We start from the raw sequence: 17,268 nt of genomic DNA, 5'->3' as shown, positions 1-17,268 counted from the left end.
CATTTTCTGGTAGAGAATAAGAATGGGGGAACAGCACATTCTCTGTGAGCCACTTGAAGCCAAGAGGTTGTATCTTTGTAGCCTTAGTACCTTACTGCTGTTATTAACCATTGACAAAATTGTGGTGAGAATGGCTTGAGATTCAAAAGACCCAGATTTGAATACAATTATTGGTGCTGACTTGGTAACTGAGCACATCTGATCCCGAGCACCTTAGGATCTTCATCTGCAAAAAAGCTGGAATGAGATTTACAACAACCTTACACCTCTTCAGAATTAATGACTGTGGGAAAACAGAGTTGTGCACATGAAAAGAACTCTGTTGGTTTCAAGCTCTTGGATTATCCCAGGTAACTATAATTTACTTCCTAGGTAGGTGCAGGATGACCATGTATTGCTTGCCCTAATTTTAGACAAAAGACTATCCAGAATAGGCTGTGATTCTTTCATCCGCTTCACTTTTGATGAGATTGTGCTGAAAGCTTTAGCCTGGTACAATGATTCTTTCGGGCTAACACAATAATCAAACAAGGCTTACTGCCTTGCTCAGCAGAAACAAATCAGCTTAAGAGCCCACTTGGGAATTCAGTTTCCTCTCTACACATCAGGTTTGAGGCAAGTGTCTCATCTGGCAGCTGAAATCCAGCAGAAATCTTTAAAGAACCATGTCATAAAGCCTCATTCTCTTTTAGCTGATTAAAAAAAAGAATATAGGGGCGCCTGAGTGGCTCAGTTGGTTGTGTCAGACTTTGGCTCAGGTCATGATCTCACAGTTCATGGATTCAAGCCCCGCATCGGGCTCTGTGCTGACAGCTCAGAGCTTGGAACCTGCTTTGGATTCTGTGTCTCCCTCTCTCTCTCTGCCCCTCCCCTGCTCGTGCTCATTCTTACTCTGTCTCTCAAAAATAAATAAAAATGTTAAAAAAATAATTTAAAAAATAAAAATAAAAAAAGAATATAAACATACAGCCCACATACCTGGTGTGCAAATGATTTCTTTATTCCTTAGTTAATAAAAAATTCATTCATACCATTGCTCATCTTTTAGAAAAATATACCAGAATGTTTCAGTTAAAGACATTTAACCATTTGGAATTCTAAATTAAGTCCTTTTCTTCTCCCCTCAAGCCCCACATTAGTGAGATTCCTGCTTGGTGCTCCAGAGACCATTCTGGCCTAAGTATTTCCCCAGGCCGTTTCTTCTGCCTGGTGAGATAAAAAGGAATCGAAAAAAGTTTACCTATCAATAGAAGCTGCTGCTTTGAAAAAGTCTTTCTTCAGGGGCAAATTTCATCAGCCTGACTGAAACTTGCCCAGTTCATAGGCAGGCTGGGAGAAAGATGCTGGTTTGCTGCCCTCTACAGGCTGCACTCAGCGAGCAGTTAGTTGGAGGAAGGAGGGAGGAATCCTCAAGGATCTGGAAAGAAATGAAACAAGTTAATGCCGAATAAGCCGAGAGTGGGTGGGGGAAAATGATTTGTGAACATCAGCCTACCATTCAAGAAACCACAGCATTTAGGATATGTAAAGAGGGCCACTATATCTTGTTAAGTGAAAACATGCACAGCTTGATTTGACTTTCATAAAAACAGACTTAGTTATACCAGAATGTTAAACTTTGGTTATCTAGGTGGTGGAATAATAGGTAATTTGCATTATATTCTTTTTACTTATCTGTTATCACCTAAACATTCTATAATATATATTATTCTAGTAATAAGCTAGCTAAAAAGTATATCAAAAAGTGTCTAGGCAGATACCATATGACTTTGCTCATATGAGGACTTTAAGACAAAGAACAGATGAACACAAGGGAAGGGAAGCAAAAAATAATATAAAAACAGGGAGGGGGACAAAACACAAGAGACTCTTAAATACGGAGAACAAACAGGGTTACTGGAGGGGTTGTGGGAGGGGGGATGGGCTAAACAGCTAAGGGGCATTAAGGAATCTACTCCTGAAATCATTGTTCCACTATATGCTAACTTGGGTGTAAATTTAAAAAATTAAAAAAAAATTTTAAAAAAGTGTCTAGGGGCTCCTGGGTGGCTCAGTTGGTTGAGCATCCAACTTTGGCTCAGATCATGATCTCATGGCTCGTGGGTTCGAGCCCTGTGTTGGGCTTTGTGCTGACAGTTCGGAGCCTGGAGCCTATTTTGGATTCCTTGTCTCCCTCTCTCTCTCTGCCCCTCTCCCACTCACACACTCTCAAAAATAAACATTAAAGAAAAAAAAAATTAAGTGTCTGTACTAAGGGGACTTCCTTGGTGCTAGTAATATTCTGTTCCTTGATCTAGATGCTTCATGTCTTCGTCAAACTGTCCACTTATAACACATGCTCTACTCTGTATAGTATACTTCAATGAAAATGTTTTTTTTTTTTAAGTTTATTTATTTACTTTGAGAGAGAGAGAGGCAGAGAGAGAGGGAGACAGTAAATCCCAAGCAGGGTCCATGGTGTCAGCAAAGAGCCCGACGTGGGGTTCAAACGCACAAACTGTGAGATCATGACCTGAGCTGAAACCAAGAGTCAGATGCTCAACCGACTGAGCCACCCAAGCGCCCCCAAAATGATTTTTAATAGGTGGTTGTACAGGAACTCTCATTCGTTGGCGGGAATGCAAAATGGGACAGCCACTTTGGAAGGCAGTTTGGCAATTGCATACAAAACTACACAAACTTTTATCATATGATCCAGCAGTCTTGCTCCTTAGTATTTACAGCGACTTTATTCATAATTGCCCAAAACTTGGAAACAACCAAGTTGTCCTTCAGTAGGTGAATCAAATGTTAATACTGTGTGAGTGTATAGGGACAAGGGGCATATTGGAACCCTTTGTATTTACTGCTCAGTTTTGCTGTGAACCTAAAACTAAAAATTAAGGTCGCTTTTTTAAAAAGTGGTTGTACTTCCCTTAGAATATGCTAAAAACTACTGAATTGTACATATTACATGAATAAACTGTGTGGTTTGTGAACTATCTCAATAAAGCTTTTTATTTTACTTATTTATTTTTTTTAGAGAGAGAGTGTGAGCGAGGGAGAGGGGCAGAGAGAGAAAGAATCCCAAGCAAGCTCAGCGCAGAGCCCGACCTGAGGCTCGATGCTATGACCCTGGGATATGACCTGAGCCAAAGTCAAGAGTCAGCTGTTCAACCGACTGTGCCATCCAGGTGCCCCAAAGCTTTTTATTTTTTTAAGTGGTTGTATCCATAGATTAAAATAGATATAAAAGTACCAATACATGCTACAATATGGACGAACCTTGAAACTATTATGCCAAGTGGAGAAGCCAGACACAAGAGGCCACATCTTCTGTGAAATGTCTAGCATAAGCAGAAACAGACTAGCTATTGCCAGGGTAGGGAGAAGTGGAGGGGTTGGGGAGGGTGGAGTGACTGCTGATGGGTACAAGGTTTCTTCCTGGGATGATGAAAATATTCTGGAATTAAGACAGCTGTGAGTCATGTATAACTTTGTGAGCGTACTAAAAGCTTAATTGTATACTTTGAAAGTGCGAAAAGCTGTTATTTAAAAACAGGAAAAAAAGCAGTGGTGGACTTTGAAACCTTCTAAATGGCTGTGTGCATAGAGCTGGAAAAGAAATATCTTTCAAACACTGTAGCTTAATGCACATTAAAGAATTAGTTTTAATTACTAGTGGCCATACATTAAGACGCCTATTTATTTTTATTTTTATTTTTTTACATTTATTTATTTTTGAGAGACAGAGGGAGACAGAGCACAAGTGGGAGAGGGGCAGAGAGAGAAGGAGACACAGAATCCGAAGCAGGCTCCAGGCTCTGAGCTGTCAGCCCAGAGCCCGATGCGAGGCTTGAACCCACAGATTGCGAGATCATGACCTGAGCCAAAGTCGGACGCTCAACCGACTGAGCCACCCAGGCGCCCCAAGCTGCCTATTTTGTCAGTGCTCTTGGTTGAATGGGAACTGGAATCAGTATCTAGGAAAGCATTTACCTTTAATAGCAGGATTCAAGTGAAAGTCCCAGTTTCTGACTCAGGAGCATCAGACTGTGGTCAGCAGGGGTCTATTAGAGGCAGCAGTTCTCCGCAGCGAGAATCCAGTTTCAGACACGCCAAGTCATCTGACCGTGTGGGCCCAATGTTAAGTATTGCAATTGGGAGCTTCTTCTCTCGGGCAGTGAGGATGAACCTGTAACCAGAATAAACCTTACAAGGAAAAGACACAGGTAAGAACTCTCAATGCAGTTAGAGGTAAACCTAACAGGGAGCCTCTCCAGGGCTCTCCAGCCCGCAAAAGGGGCCATTCCCACCCTGACCAAGTCAGATACCTGTAAGGATGATCCCACTACCAAGAGGGAGTCAGCTTCTTTTACACGCCTGTGCACAAAGTCAACCTTGTCAGGGTTCACTGTGTCCCCGAAGAAAACGACATCTGGTTTCAGGGGGCCTCCACATCGGCAGGACGGGACCCGAAAGCTCCGTACCTGCTCCTCTGTGAGAAAGACGTCGCCGTCAGGAGCCAGGCCATGGGCCTCGGCACTCCAGGTGGGGTTCAGAGCTTCAAAACGCTCTTGTAACACCCCCCGGGGAATCTGTTCACCACAGTTCAAGCAAAGGACCCTGAAACCAAAGAAGAGGCTGACTGAACAACTGGTCCCGAGAAGGCATGAAGCTGCCAAAAACATCTCATCCCCAACCAGTTGTAGCTCCTCCAACACTGTTCACTGTTTCTAGCACCCAGTCTTTCCCCCAAGGTAGGAATACCTTCTCATGTTAACTACCACCATTCCTTACCTTCCTCCTACTGCCAACTCTAGAACAAGCAGTGTACCTCTGCTTTCCTTACTTACACGGCCTGCTTAACCTGTTGGCTCATTTTTATCCTTAGTGCAACTGCAAATGCTTTACCAAATGACTTCCTTAGTGCCCAGACCGGTGCTTTTCCTCCCTCCCTCTCCTCCTCCAGGGTGATTGTTGCTGTCCATCACCACCGTCCCTCTAAAACACTCTTCCCCTCGGTGTCCTAACCCAGTGACTCGCTTCTCTCCTCACTTCCTTAATCATGAGTTCGTGTGAGAGCAAGAACTTTGAATCCTTTGACCACTGTGCTATGGCCACCACCTAGACTCCACCTAGGAGTCTATAGGCTCCTGCCTATAGACAGGAGCCACTCAATAAATAGCAGTTATTTTAAGAGACCAGCCGGGGGGGGGGGGGGGGAGGTAAAGTAGACATGATATAATTTTTGTATCTGAGTGATGGTACATGGGAGTTCATTATACTACTTTCTTATTGGGAAGATTTGGAACTTTCATCAGGAAAAGAAAAGTTTAATGGGGCCAGGGCCATCATTAGCTCTCAAATTCCCCTGATACCACCTTGATCTGGGTCCTTCAGGCTGACCTCCCTGAGCCACACTCTCTAATCCTGTGTGGCTTTCCTCAAATGCTATTTTTATCACATTGCTTTCTTGCTCAGAAACCACTAATAGTCCCTTTTGGTCTCTCACAAAAGACCCAAATTGCACTGTACTATTTTCAGATGCACCCATGATTTGGGTCTAGCCTTTCCAGACAATCTGATTTCACAGTAGTCTCCACAGAGGCCAGGCCAGACTCCTCTGGGCTCTACAAATCCTCTTCATTTAGAAAGCCCTCTCCCCTCTTTTGTTCAGTCAGACCTGAGCCAGACTCAAGCCCCACCTTTCCCATAAAAGCTTGACCGATTACTCGAAGCTTTACTAAATCTGTTTCTCTGAACCTCTAAAGCAGGTCTATCACGGACCACATAATTTAACAATCACATATGGAATTGTCTGTTGTTAAACATGTTATTTTTGGATCCCCCCCCCACCCCCAGGAGATTACAAAGTTCTCACATATAAAGTAGAGCATGTTTTATGCTCTTTGGTTTTGACCCTTCCACACCACCAATAGCACACCACACGTTGTGGCACCCGATAAATATTTTATGATTGGCAGGAGGATCTCTGGGGCTTAATAATAAGGAAATGGTCTCCAGTTAGCTTCAGGTTATTTCCAGGGCTACATGTGTTCATTCCATCAATATTTACTGGGTTCTATTTGCCAGGCTGTACTGTGTTCTATGTGTCCAGGCATCAGAGATCCACCAGCTTATAGACTATGCTGTTGGTGCTTTGCTCATAGTCCCCTCAAGACACCCTACAGCCACTTGTACACAGTTCTCTTATAAGCAACTTCTTGCATCTCTCTTGCTTAGGGGGTTTACTGGCCAAGGAGTTGCAGAGTCAGTGTTAGGGAGTTAATTCCCCTAGAAAGACCCTCAACCATTAAAGGATGGGACATGGTAGATAAATGCCCAAGCTTCCTCAACTTTCAGTGAGACAATTCTGAAGTATGCTCCAGACAGAGGGCCCCTCAAAGGATTGAGTTCCAGCTCCCCAAAGCAGCAACCCATTCATTAACATGCCCTTTTCTTGACTTTTCTTGCCTACCCTGTTTCATTTCCCCACTCCCTCAATGAGTTTGCTGGGATCAACTCCAAAATAAACAACTTGCTCCCAAATCCTTTTCTCAAGATCTAATGAGGACAAAGTGGTCAAGACAGCCAAGGTCCTTGCTCTCATGGAGCTCACATTTCTGCATTCACACTATTTAGACCTTCCTGCACCTGTGCATGCATCCATGGAGTTCTGTCAGGCGCTGACTCCCTGCTTTAGTGTGCAAGGCATCCACATTTTGGGTCACCAACCAGTACAGCTTTCCGAGTCTCTCCCAGTTGCTCAAGGCCCAATGTGCAGGGTTAGGCTGCAGGGAGGAGAACCGAGGCCAGCCGACAAAGTTTCTTGCCCAGTACCGCTGGCGGACTGGAGCACTCCGTAGAAAATCCCCATGCTGGATGGGTTTCCGGTCAGTGCGAGCATAGAGTCCCACCTTTTCTGACCTGTAGTCTGGGATCCCCGACTCAGTGGAGATTCCTGCCCCAGTCATCACTAGGAGTCTCTTGGACAGGGTGATGAAGCGCTGTAACTCTCTGATCTTCTCAGGGTCTAGAGGTGGACTCGGTGGCACAAATAACCCAATGGATCCATGTGAGCACTGCTGGCTGATGTTCACCATCCAGCGGCCTTTCGCTGCCCTGAGAGTCCACCTACAATTCATCTTTGTTCTAGAGAGAAAGAAACCTGATGGGAGAAAACAAATTTTAAAAACTAAGGCCGCCAAAGGGCACCTGGGTGGCTCAGTCTGTTGAGCGTCTGACTTCGGCTCAGGTCACAATCTCGCAGTTAATGAGTTCGAGCCCCACATGGACTCACTGCTGTCAGTGCGGAGCCCACTTCAGATCCTCTGTCCCCCACCCCACCCCTCCCCTGCTTGCATTCTCTCTCTCTCGAAAATAAACATTAAAAAAAATATATATATTATATATATATTATATATATATATAATATATATATATATATATTATATATATATATATTATATATGTAGGGGCACCTGGGGGGCTCAGTCAGTTAAGTGTCCTACTTTGGCTCAGGTCATGATCTCATAGTTTGTGGGTTCGAGCCCCGCGTCAGGCTGTGTGCCGACAGCATGGAGCCTGGAGTCTGCTTTGGATTCTGTGTCTCCCTCTCTCTCTGCCCCTCCCCTGCTTGCACTCTCTCTCTCTCTCTTGCTCTCAAAAATAAATATTAAAAAAAATGTTTTACATATAATATATAAAATACATATAAATATATAGATATAATATTTATAGTATATGATATCTATATAAATAAAACTAAGGTAGCTGAAACTAAAAACAGAACTACCCTATGATCCAGCAATTGCACTATTAGGTATTCACCCAGAGGATACAAAAAGACAGATTTTAAGGGGTACGTGCACCCCAGTGTTTATAGCAGCATTATCAACAGTAGCCAAACTATGGAGAGAGCCCAAATGTCCATCAACTGATGAATGGATAAAGATGTGGTATGTATACATAATGGAATATTACTCAGTCATCAAAAAGAATGAAATCTTGGGGCACCTGGGTGGCTCAGTAGTTAGGTGTCTGACTCTTGATTTCAGCTCAGGTCATGATCTCACAGTTTGTGAGATTGAGCTCTGCTGGCGCAGAGCCTGCTTGGGATTCTCTGTCTCCTTCTCTCTCTCCCTCCCTCCCATGCTTGTGCATGTCCCCCTCTCTCTCAAATAAATAAATAAACTTTAAAAAAGAATGAAATCTTGCCATCTGCAATGACGTGGATGAAGCTAGAATGTATTATGCTACGCACAATAAGTCAATCAGAAAAAAATACCATATGATTTCACTTACTTGTGGAATTTAAGAAATAAAACATATGAACCTAAAGGAAGGGGGAGGAAAAAAAGAAGAGAGGGAAACAAACCACAAGAGACTCTTAAAAAAAAATTTTTTTTTTAGGGGTGCCTGGGTGGCTCAGTCAGTTGGGTCTCTGACTTCGGCTCAGGTCATGATACCAAGTCTTGTAAGTTCAAGCCCTGCATCGGGCTCTGTGCTGACAGCTCAGAGCCTGGAGTCTGCTTTGGATTCTGTTGTCTCTCTTTCTCTCTCTCTGATCCTCCCCCACTCCCACACTGTCTCTCTCTCTTTCTCTCTCTCTCTGTCTCAAAAATAAATAAACATTAAAAATTTAAAAAAAAATTTTTTTTAAGTTTATTTATTTTTGAGACAGAGAGAGAGAGAGACAGAGCATGAATGGGGGAGGGTCAGAGAGAGAGGGAGACACAGAATCTGAAACAGGCTCCAGGCTCTGAGCTGTCAGCACAGAGCCCGACGCGGGGCTTGAACTCACAGACCACAAGATCATGACCTGAGTCGAAACTGGATGCTTAACCGACTGAGCCACCCAGGTGCCCCTAAAAAAATTTTTTTTAATATTTATTTTTGCAGGAGAGAGAGACAGCATGAGTGGGAGGGAGGCAGAGAGAGAGAGAGGGAGACACAGAATCTGAAATGGGCTTAAGGCTCTGAACTGTCAGCACAAAGCCTGACTCGGGGCTTGAACTCAAGAACTACCAGATCATGACCTGAGCTGAAGTCAGACGCTTAACCGACTGAGCTACCCAGGCACCCCAACAAACCACAAGAGACACTTAATGATAGAAAACAAACTATGGATTGATGGAGGGAGGTGGGTGGGAAATGGGCTAGATGGGTAATGGGTATTAAGGAGGACACTTGTGATGAGCACTGCGTGTTGTATGTAACTGATGAATCACTGAATTCTCCTGAAACCAATATTGCACTTCATGTTAACTAAAATTTAAATTAAAAAAAAAAAAGACCCCCAAAACAAAAACAAAAGTAAGGCAGCCATCAACTGATGAATGGATAAACAAAATGGGGTCTATCCATATAAGGAAATTTACCTATAAGCATAAAGTTCTGATATATGCTATAATATGGATAAACATCAAAAACATTATGCTAAGTGTAAGAAGTCAGTCACAAAAGGACAAATACTATATGATTCCACTTATATTAAATTTCTAAAATACACAAATATATAGAGACAGAAAGTAAATTAGTAGTTGCCAGGGACTAGAAGATGCATCAGAACTTTATTTATTATTTTTTTTAGTCTTTCCCTTAGGCTTTTTTAAAATTCAAGGATAATTAACATATAGTATTATATTAGTTGCAGGTGTACAATATAATGATTCAACAATTCTATAAAGTAGTCATTGCTCATTACTAGAAGTATATGCTTAATCCCCTTCACCTATTTCACCCATCCCCTCACCCACTTCGCCTATGGCAACCACCAGTTTGTTCTCTATATTTAAGAGTCTGTTTTTGGGGTGCCCGGGTGGCTTCAGTCAGTTAAGTGTCTGCCTTCAGCTCAGGTCATGATCTTGCAGTTCATGAGTTCTAGCCCTGCATTGGACTCTCCATGCAGAATCTGCTTGGGATCCTCTGTTGCTCTCTCTCTGTCCCTCCCCGACACATGTTCACATTCTCTCTCTGTCAAAAATAAACAGACATTTTTTTTAAAAAAACGGGTTTCGGGGCACCTGGGTGGCTCAGTGGGTTAAGTGTCCAACTCTTGATTTCAATCAGGTCATGGTCTCACGGTTTGTGGGTTCAAGCCCCTTGTTGGGCTCTGCACTAGCAGTGAGGAGCCTGCTTGGGATTCTCTCTCTCTCCCTTTCACTCTCTCTGCTCCTTCCCCGACTCACTCATGCACTCACATGCGCTCTCTCTCAAAATAAACTAAAAATGTTTTTAATAGAGTCTGGTTTTTTGCTTATCTCTTTTTTCTTTGTTCATTTGTGTTTTTTTTTTCCCTTAAATTCCACGAGTGAAATCATGTGGTATTTGTCCGACTTATTTCACTTAGCATTATATCCTCTACATCCATCCATGTTGTTGCAAATAGCAAGATATCCTTCTTTTTTTAATAATTTTTTTAATGTTTATTTACTTTTGATAGAGACAGAGCATGAGCAGGAGAGGAGCAGAGAGAAAGGGAGACAGAATCTGAAGCAGGCTCCAGGCTCTGAGCTGTCAGCAGAGAGTCCGACGCGGGGCTCGAACTCACCAACTGTGAGATCATGACCTGAGCCGAAGTCAGATGCTTAGCCAACTGAGCCACCCAGGCGCCCCAAGATATCCTTCTTAAGGCTGAGTAATACTCCTGTGTGGAGTGAGTGTGTGTGTGCATGAGTGTGTGTGTGTGCTGACATCTTTATCCATTAATCTATAGATGGACCCTTGGGTTGCTTCCATATCTTGGCTATTATAAATAATGCTTTAATAAACATAGAGGTGCATATATCTTTCCAAATTAGTGTTTTTGTTTTCCTTGGGTAAATATGCAGTAGTAGAATTACTGGATCATGGAGTAATTATATTTTTAATTTTGTGAGGAAACTCTGTACTGTTTTCCACAGTGGCTGCACTAGCTTGCATCCCCACAAATAGTGCACAAGCGTTCCTTTTTCTCCACATCCTCACCCACACTACTTATTTCTTGTCTTTGATTTTAGCCATTCTGTCAGGTGTGAGGTGATTATCTCATTTATAGCCGAAAAGCAAAGGCAGCATATAGGCATCAAACATCAACAACTTCCTCCAATTTCAACATTAGGAAAAGAGAGAATACCAGACTAGACTCTTCATGGAAGAGCACACCACGCCTCAAGATGTGGTCTTGGGAGAAAAAAAAAATTGAACTCGACAGTGATCAAGTCTCTAGAGTTTAACAATTTATAGGAAATACAGAGGCCAAAGCAATGTTAGATGATATCATCGGTCCATCCATGAAGTTCAGGCCATGGGAAACTCTACAGGACAGAAAAATCAGCTTCTTCAACAAATAAACTGCAAGAGATAGAAGTAGATCTGAAGGGGGAATGATAGATTAAAGAGCTTTAAAGACATACCAACCAAATGTAATCTGTGGGCCTTATCTGGAACTTTACAACACTAATAATTGGAAAATTGAACATTAACTGTATGTTTGATATTAAGAAATTATTGTTTTGGGGGCGCCTGGGTGGCTCAGTTGGTTGAGTGACCGACTTCAGCTCAGGTCATGATCTCATGGTTTGTGAGTTCGAGCCCCGCGTCAGGTTCTGTGCTGACAGCTCGGAGCCTGGAGCCTGCTTCGGATTCTGTGTCTCCCTCTCTCTCTCTGCCCCTCCCCCACTCGTGCTCTGTCTCTGTCTCAGTAATAAACATTAAAAAAAAATTTTTTTTTAATAAAAAAAAGAAATTATTGTTTTTTACGTATGGGGGCTTCTGGTTGGCTCAGTCAGTAGAGCATGCAACTCTTGATATCAAGGTTGTGAGTTCAAGCACCATGGTGGTCTTAGAGATTGCTTTAGGAAATTTAAAAAATACATATTTAAAGAAGTGTTTTATGTATGACAAATGGTATTGTGATTTTTTTAAAAGTCTTCATCCTATAGAAGTTACAGACTGAAATATTTGGGTGAGATGATATGTCTGGGAGGATTTATTTCAAAATAATATAGAGGGGGCAGAGTAGATAGAAATATACTGTATAAATGAAACAAGATTAGCCAAGAGTTGTTTATTTTTGAAGCTGGGTGATATGTCTGTGAATGGGGTTCGTTATATTATTCTATCTCCACAATAAAAAAAATTTTTATATAGGGCACCTGAGTGGCTCAGTCGGTTAAGTGTCCAACTTTGGCTCAGGTCACAATCTCACGGTTCGTGAGTTCAAGCCCTGACTCAGGATGCATTGGTGGTGCTGAGCCTGCTTGTGATTCTCTCTCTCCCCGTCTCTCTCTGCCCCTTCCCCACTTGCTCTCTCTCCCTCTCTCTCTCTCCGAATAAATAAATAAACTTAAAAAAAGAAACAACAGAAGTGCCTGGGTGGCTCAGTTGGTTAAGCGTCTGACTTGGGCTCAGGTCATGCTCTCATGGATCATGAGTTCAAGCCCCATGTCGGGCTCTGTGCTAACAGCTCGGAGCCTGGAGCCTGCTTCGGATTCTGTGTCTCCCTCTCTCTTTCTGCCCCTCCCCTGCTTGTGCTCTCTCTCTCTCTCTCTCTCTCTCAAAAATAGATGTCCTAGTGTGCCTAGGATAGTGGTAGTGCAGAAATGCCAAAAGCTATGAGATAAAGTAACAATGCTTATATCTTTTGAATACTTTAAAGGTGTAAGAGATATGATCTGAAAAGTGAGGGGAAAAAAAGAATGGAGTACTTTGAAGAGAAGCTAAAATGTGGAATGTTTCACCTTAAAGGTAGATAAAACTCTAATATCTGGACCCTATCAGCAGTCATATAGTATTTGAAGAAAACATATTTGAAATTAAATGTACAAAGTGAACTAGGATAGGTAACTTAAAAGTATGCCTCCCTCATGTTGCCCTGGATCTAAACAAAAATAAAAGCAAGGGTACATGATTATCAACAATACAGATATAAACAAGAACTAAACTTAGACTAAAAATATATGGACTAACTGTAAGGAAGGAATTGCAAATAAAGAAAAGCTTGGGTAGCACTGTCATTTCCCCCAAATAGTCCACCCTAAATGGGATTTGGGAGGTTACTGATGAGATTTCAAAACTCATCCAATTTATACCTATAAGCTGACAACCCAAAAGGTATCTGATAATCAGCAAAGTTGTACACTGAAATATTTATGGGATGGGTGATGAGAGCCAACAGCATGATATTGAGAAATGACTGGGGAGTAGGAATTTGTTGGCATTGCACATAATACTGTCCTCTTGAAGACAAAATCTAGGTTTAAGAAAATGTATCAGAGAGGAGTACAGGTTTTTGCATAATCTAAGAAGACTCTCCATCCAGACCATACTACTTCTGGTGGCAGATTGCATGCTTATCTGAACAACCTACAAATAATGAATTAATCAGTGACTTCAGTATCTTAAAGGATGGGCCCCCCAAGTAAACAAGAATATCTTTCCCTGGAAAGGTGCAGCCTCCTCCCCGCCCCCTCCCCCACCCCCCAACACACACCTAGAGTGTATTTATAACCTTACTTTGTAATCCAAATCAATCTTTTGCAGAATTTGGGAGGGTGTGAGTTAGCTCAGGATGTGAGAACTCAAGAATGTACTGAACACTGGGGCTCCAGGCTTATAGAGTAAACTGACCCTTGCCAGGGGTGTACTACCTTCTCCCCCACTATCCCCACAAAAAGATATGAGAAAATAATCCCATCATGGCCAGTTTCAGGCTACCAATGGTTTAACAACTGGCTAGCAAGTTCCTAAATGTCTAACAATTGGCCTTCACCAGGAAAAACTGATTCCGGCCCACCTCCCGAGTCCCATGAAGTCCGACCTGAAACAACAAGGCTCCCTTTTTATATCTTTTTAAAAATTTGTTTTGGTCAAGAATTTCTAATACCTTCCACAAAATAAAATCTTGTCGCCACACTGGACTATTGCATAACAACCCAAGCCAATCTTGTCTTCTTGACCTCTTAAGAACCTACAACCAGAGGTCTACTATGCTTGGCCATCAGATGGAAATTAACTTAAAATGGTTGGTGAATCTTCCAAGACTTTTTGCATTCAAGAAAAACTGTACATTTTGGTTTATTTAAAAAATGGTGGAAGGGACTCTAAAAAAATGTGGATTTTAAAAAGGGAGTGTAAAATAAAAATTGGTAAAGCAGGACTCTAGCATAACATAAGACCTATTCTGTCTGTCCCAATAAAACCTGGCTGGTCAGAAATAAACTTATAAACTTCAAAAGAATAATAGCTTACTCCCGATATCTTTTAAATCTTTTTTTTTATGTTTATTTATTTCTGAGACAGAGAGAGACAGAGCATGCGTGGGGGAAGGGCAGAGAGAGAGGGAGACACAGAATCAGAAGCAGCATCCAGGCTCTGAGCTGTCAGCACAGAGCCCGACACGGGACTCGAACTCACAAACCGTGAGATCATGACCTGAGCCAAAGTCGGTCGCTCAACCGACTGAGCCACCCAGGCGCCCCTCTTTTAAATCTTTTAATAGGGAATTGTTATTCCATCTATGTCTACATCTAAAGACGTCTCCCTCAGAGGAATACACTTACAATTTTAGTTACTACCATCCCTTGGGAAACCGTGTGTTCCATAAACCTACTTCCTATTTTATAAATCAGAAATATTTCTTCATAAGCTAAGAAGCATATTTGAATTCCAGTATGCCAAGTGTTGATGCAGTTGCTGCTCAGACTTTTCTGACTTTTGATTTTTATGGCTTTTGGCTTTATTACTGTAACTAAGCACATGCACATCTTTTATTCTACTTTCCCCATATTCTTTTAGTTTACCCTCAATTGCAAACACGACATTCTAACAAAGCTTTGACGTATTATTTAACATAATGCAGAAATTCTCTAGTGACACGCACCTCATATGTAAACATTATTTTATGCCTGGCTTTCCAGATCTAGTTTCAGGACCCCGATTTCTCTAGAAATCCACAGCAACGCTTGAACCGCTGAACAAATACAGTCTGGATTCCTGAGACCAAAGGGCTCGGGAAAATCGCTGAAAACCCGCTATACTGGAACAGCTGCTCTCTGCCAGGTACTACTAAAGGGCAAAAAGTTTATATAGAATCCCTCACAACAAATTCACAACGTCTAGAAACCTGCAACCCCCACAGAACACTTACCTTCCACACCTTAAAGAACACTTTACGTCTGACGACGCGACGAGCTGACTCCTTTTGCATTTTGGGAAATGCAGTCCAGGAGGCAGAAATGATGCCAGGAAAACTACAAGTCCCACAATCCTCTGGGTGTCACAGATGAGGGATCCAGATTGTGTGGTAGCGCCCCCATCTGCCTTTCCTGGTCAGAGGTGTTGAACATTCACAGGAGCGAAATGTGCCCGCTGTCTCCTAAGCCAACATGTTAGTGTCCCTTTGAGAGAAGTTGTTAGAGTTTGAAGACGAGTGTGCTCAGTGCAAAATAGTATATCTAAACAGTACTAAGTTACGAATTCATTGTTAAGATAGAAGCTTTAATAATGTATCTAGATTAGACTCATACTGAACTTCAGTGATTATGATCCTTTGCACTCACTGTGAGGAAATCAATTTCCCACCTTGTAGTGGGGTGTGAAGAAATACATTAATATCTGAAAAATTCATGTTTTTGCAGTTTATATGAAAAACTAAAGCCACAGATAATATACAAGGAATAATGTGTTTACTCGGCTTCTCCAATTTTCTTTATTCTCTTTTGTGGTTTTATTACATTAACCAACACAGTGCCCAGGTCTCACTCCCAGAGATTCTGATTTAATTGGTCTGGGGAGATGCCTGGGCATCAAGACGGTTTACAAACTTCCCAGTTGTTTCTAATGTTTGTAATAATGAGAACCACTGTTCTGTAGCATCACCTAAATAAGACATCAATCAATTTGTGTTTTAGAACATCAATCAAAGGGCAGCTTACTGGAACCTTGAAGACCACCTAAGGAGCTGCTTCCCCTGTTTTAAGATAAACTGAAGCCCAGAAGTGTATTGTGGAAGCTGGAGTCAGAGTTTGACTCCTGATCCTCTCACTGAATGTGTGGAGGTAAATATCTGTAAAGTCACCCAGTTTAGGAGTTTGGGAGCAATACCTACACAACAACTCAGATAGGTCACACTGCTGGGACAATCACCTGACATGACAGGTTTTTTGTGCCTTAGTTAACCTGACCACATTGGCTGAAAGAAAGGACCAAAATGTAGACTGGAAATTTTTACTAAGTCAAAAAAATTGCAATCAGGAGTATTTCCTGCACATATGGGTATTGGATCAAAACCTATTAAAATGCCAAAACACTGACATTTTCTCCCCCCACCCCAAGTTTATTAAGAAAAATTTCAAACTCATGTTGTTTTTTTCAGTTTGCCAAGTAGAATGAACATCGTTAATTGAGAGACTAATACAGAACTATTGTGCTTTTAGGCCCCCCAAAATCTCATGTTCCTGGGAGAAGTTAGCTGACTTTTCAATTTTTCTTAGTGCTGGAAAGTCATCCGTGGAGGATGAAGTCATCCAAGACAGGTGGTAAAACACACAGTGTCACCATACCAGGAATTCATGACTACGTCCTTGATTGGATCAAAGTAAAATAATATAAAATTAATCAAGTTACTAGTCTTTTTTTTTTTCTTGATAATTTTTCCTACCTTGGCAGTTATGGCTGTGGGGGGGGGGGGGAAGCTACACATCAGCATCAAATAGGTCTTTTAAAGATGTCATTTTCTCACCTAGATGATGATTATATGAATGATCACTGAGGAATACTTTCTTTGAACGTTTCATGTTTGAATTTTTTTTTTAAGATTTTAAATAATCTCTAGATTTTAAGTCACCCTAGGGCCACCTAGGTGGTTCAGTCAGTTAAGCCTCTGACTCTTGATTTCGGTTCAGGTCATGATCTCATGGAACCAAACTGTGAGATCAAGTTGGCTTCAGCACAGAGCCTGCTTGGGATTCTCTCTCCTCTCTCTCTGTCCCTCCCCCGGCTTGTGCAAGTGCACACACACCCTTTCTCTCTTTCCCCAAAATAAGTAATCTCTACACCCAACCTGGGGCTGGAATTTACAACCCCCAGATTAAGAGTCACATGTTCCACAGACCGAACCAGCTAAGTGCCCCTCATGTTTGAAATATTTTATAATAAAATGTTGGGGAAGGGGCGCCTGGGTGGCTCAGTTGGTTAAGCGTCCGACTTCGGCTCAGGTCACGATCTCTGGGTATGTGAGTTCGAGCCCCGCGTCGGGCTCTGTGCTGACTGCTCAGAGCCTGGAGCCTGTCTCAGATTCTGTGT

The 17,268-nt window shown here is 42.1% G+C and overlaps 1 protein-coding gene across 3 annotated transcripts; it reads right to left on the bottom strand.

Annotated features, from left to right (window-relative positions):
- Nucleotides 1–979: 979 nt before the first annotated feature.
- On the bottom strand, nucleotides 980–15,397 carry SIRT4 (sirtuin 4). 3 transcript variants are annotated; one of them, XM_042910267.1, is made up of 5 exons: nucleotides 15,113–15,397; nucleotides 6,637–7,150; nucleotides 4,314–4,605; nucleotides 3,979–4,191; nucleotides 980–1,417 (listed from the first exon to the last, which is right to left on the bottom strand). In XM_042910267.1, the coding sequence occupies exons 2-4, from the start codon at nucleotides 7,125–7,127 to the stop codon at nucleotides 4,039–4,041; spliced, it is 936 nt and encodes a 311-aa protein (XP_042766201.1). In that variant the 5' UTR covers nucleotides 7,128–7,150; nucleotides 15,113–15,397; the 3' UTR covers nucleotides 980–1,417; nucleotides 3,979–4,038. The 3 variants fall into 3 exon arrangements, with proteins under 3 accessions (XP_042766201.1, XP_042766202.1, XP_042766203.1); XM_042910268.1 differs by having other exon boundaries at nucleotides 6,637–7,134; nucleotides 15,113–15,122; XM_042910269.1 differs by lacking the exon at nucleotides 980–1,417 and having other exon boundaries at nucleotides 4,035–4,174.
- Between the last annotated feature and the right edge of the window lie 1,871 nt (nucleotides 15,398–17,268).

The sequence above is a fragment of the Panthera leo genome, chromosome D3 (genome assembly GCF_018350215.1).
Source record: "Panthera leo isolate Ple1 chromosome D3, P.leo_Ple1_pat1.1, whole genome shotgun sequence".
Taxonomy (NCBI): domain Eukaryota; kingdom Metazoa; phylum Chordata; class Mammalia; order Carnivora; family Felidae; genus Panthera; species Panthera leo.
Note: the sequence above shows the minus strand (reverse complement) of the source record. Positions and strands in the feature narration are given on the sequence as shown.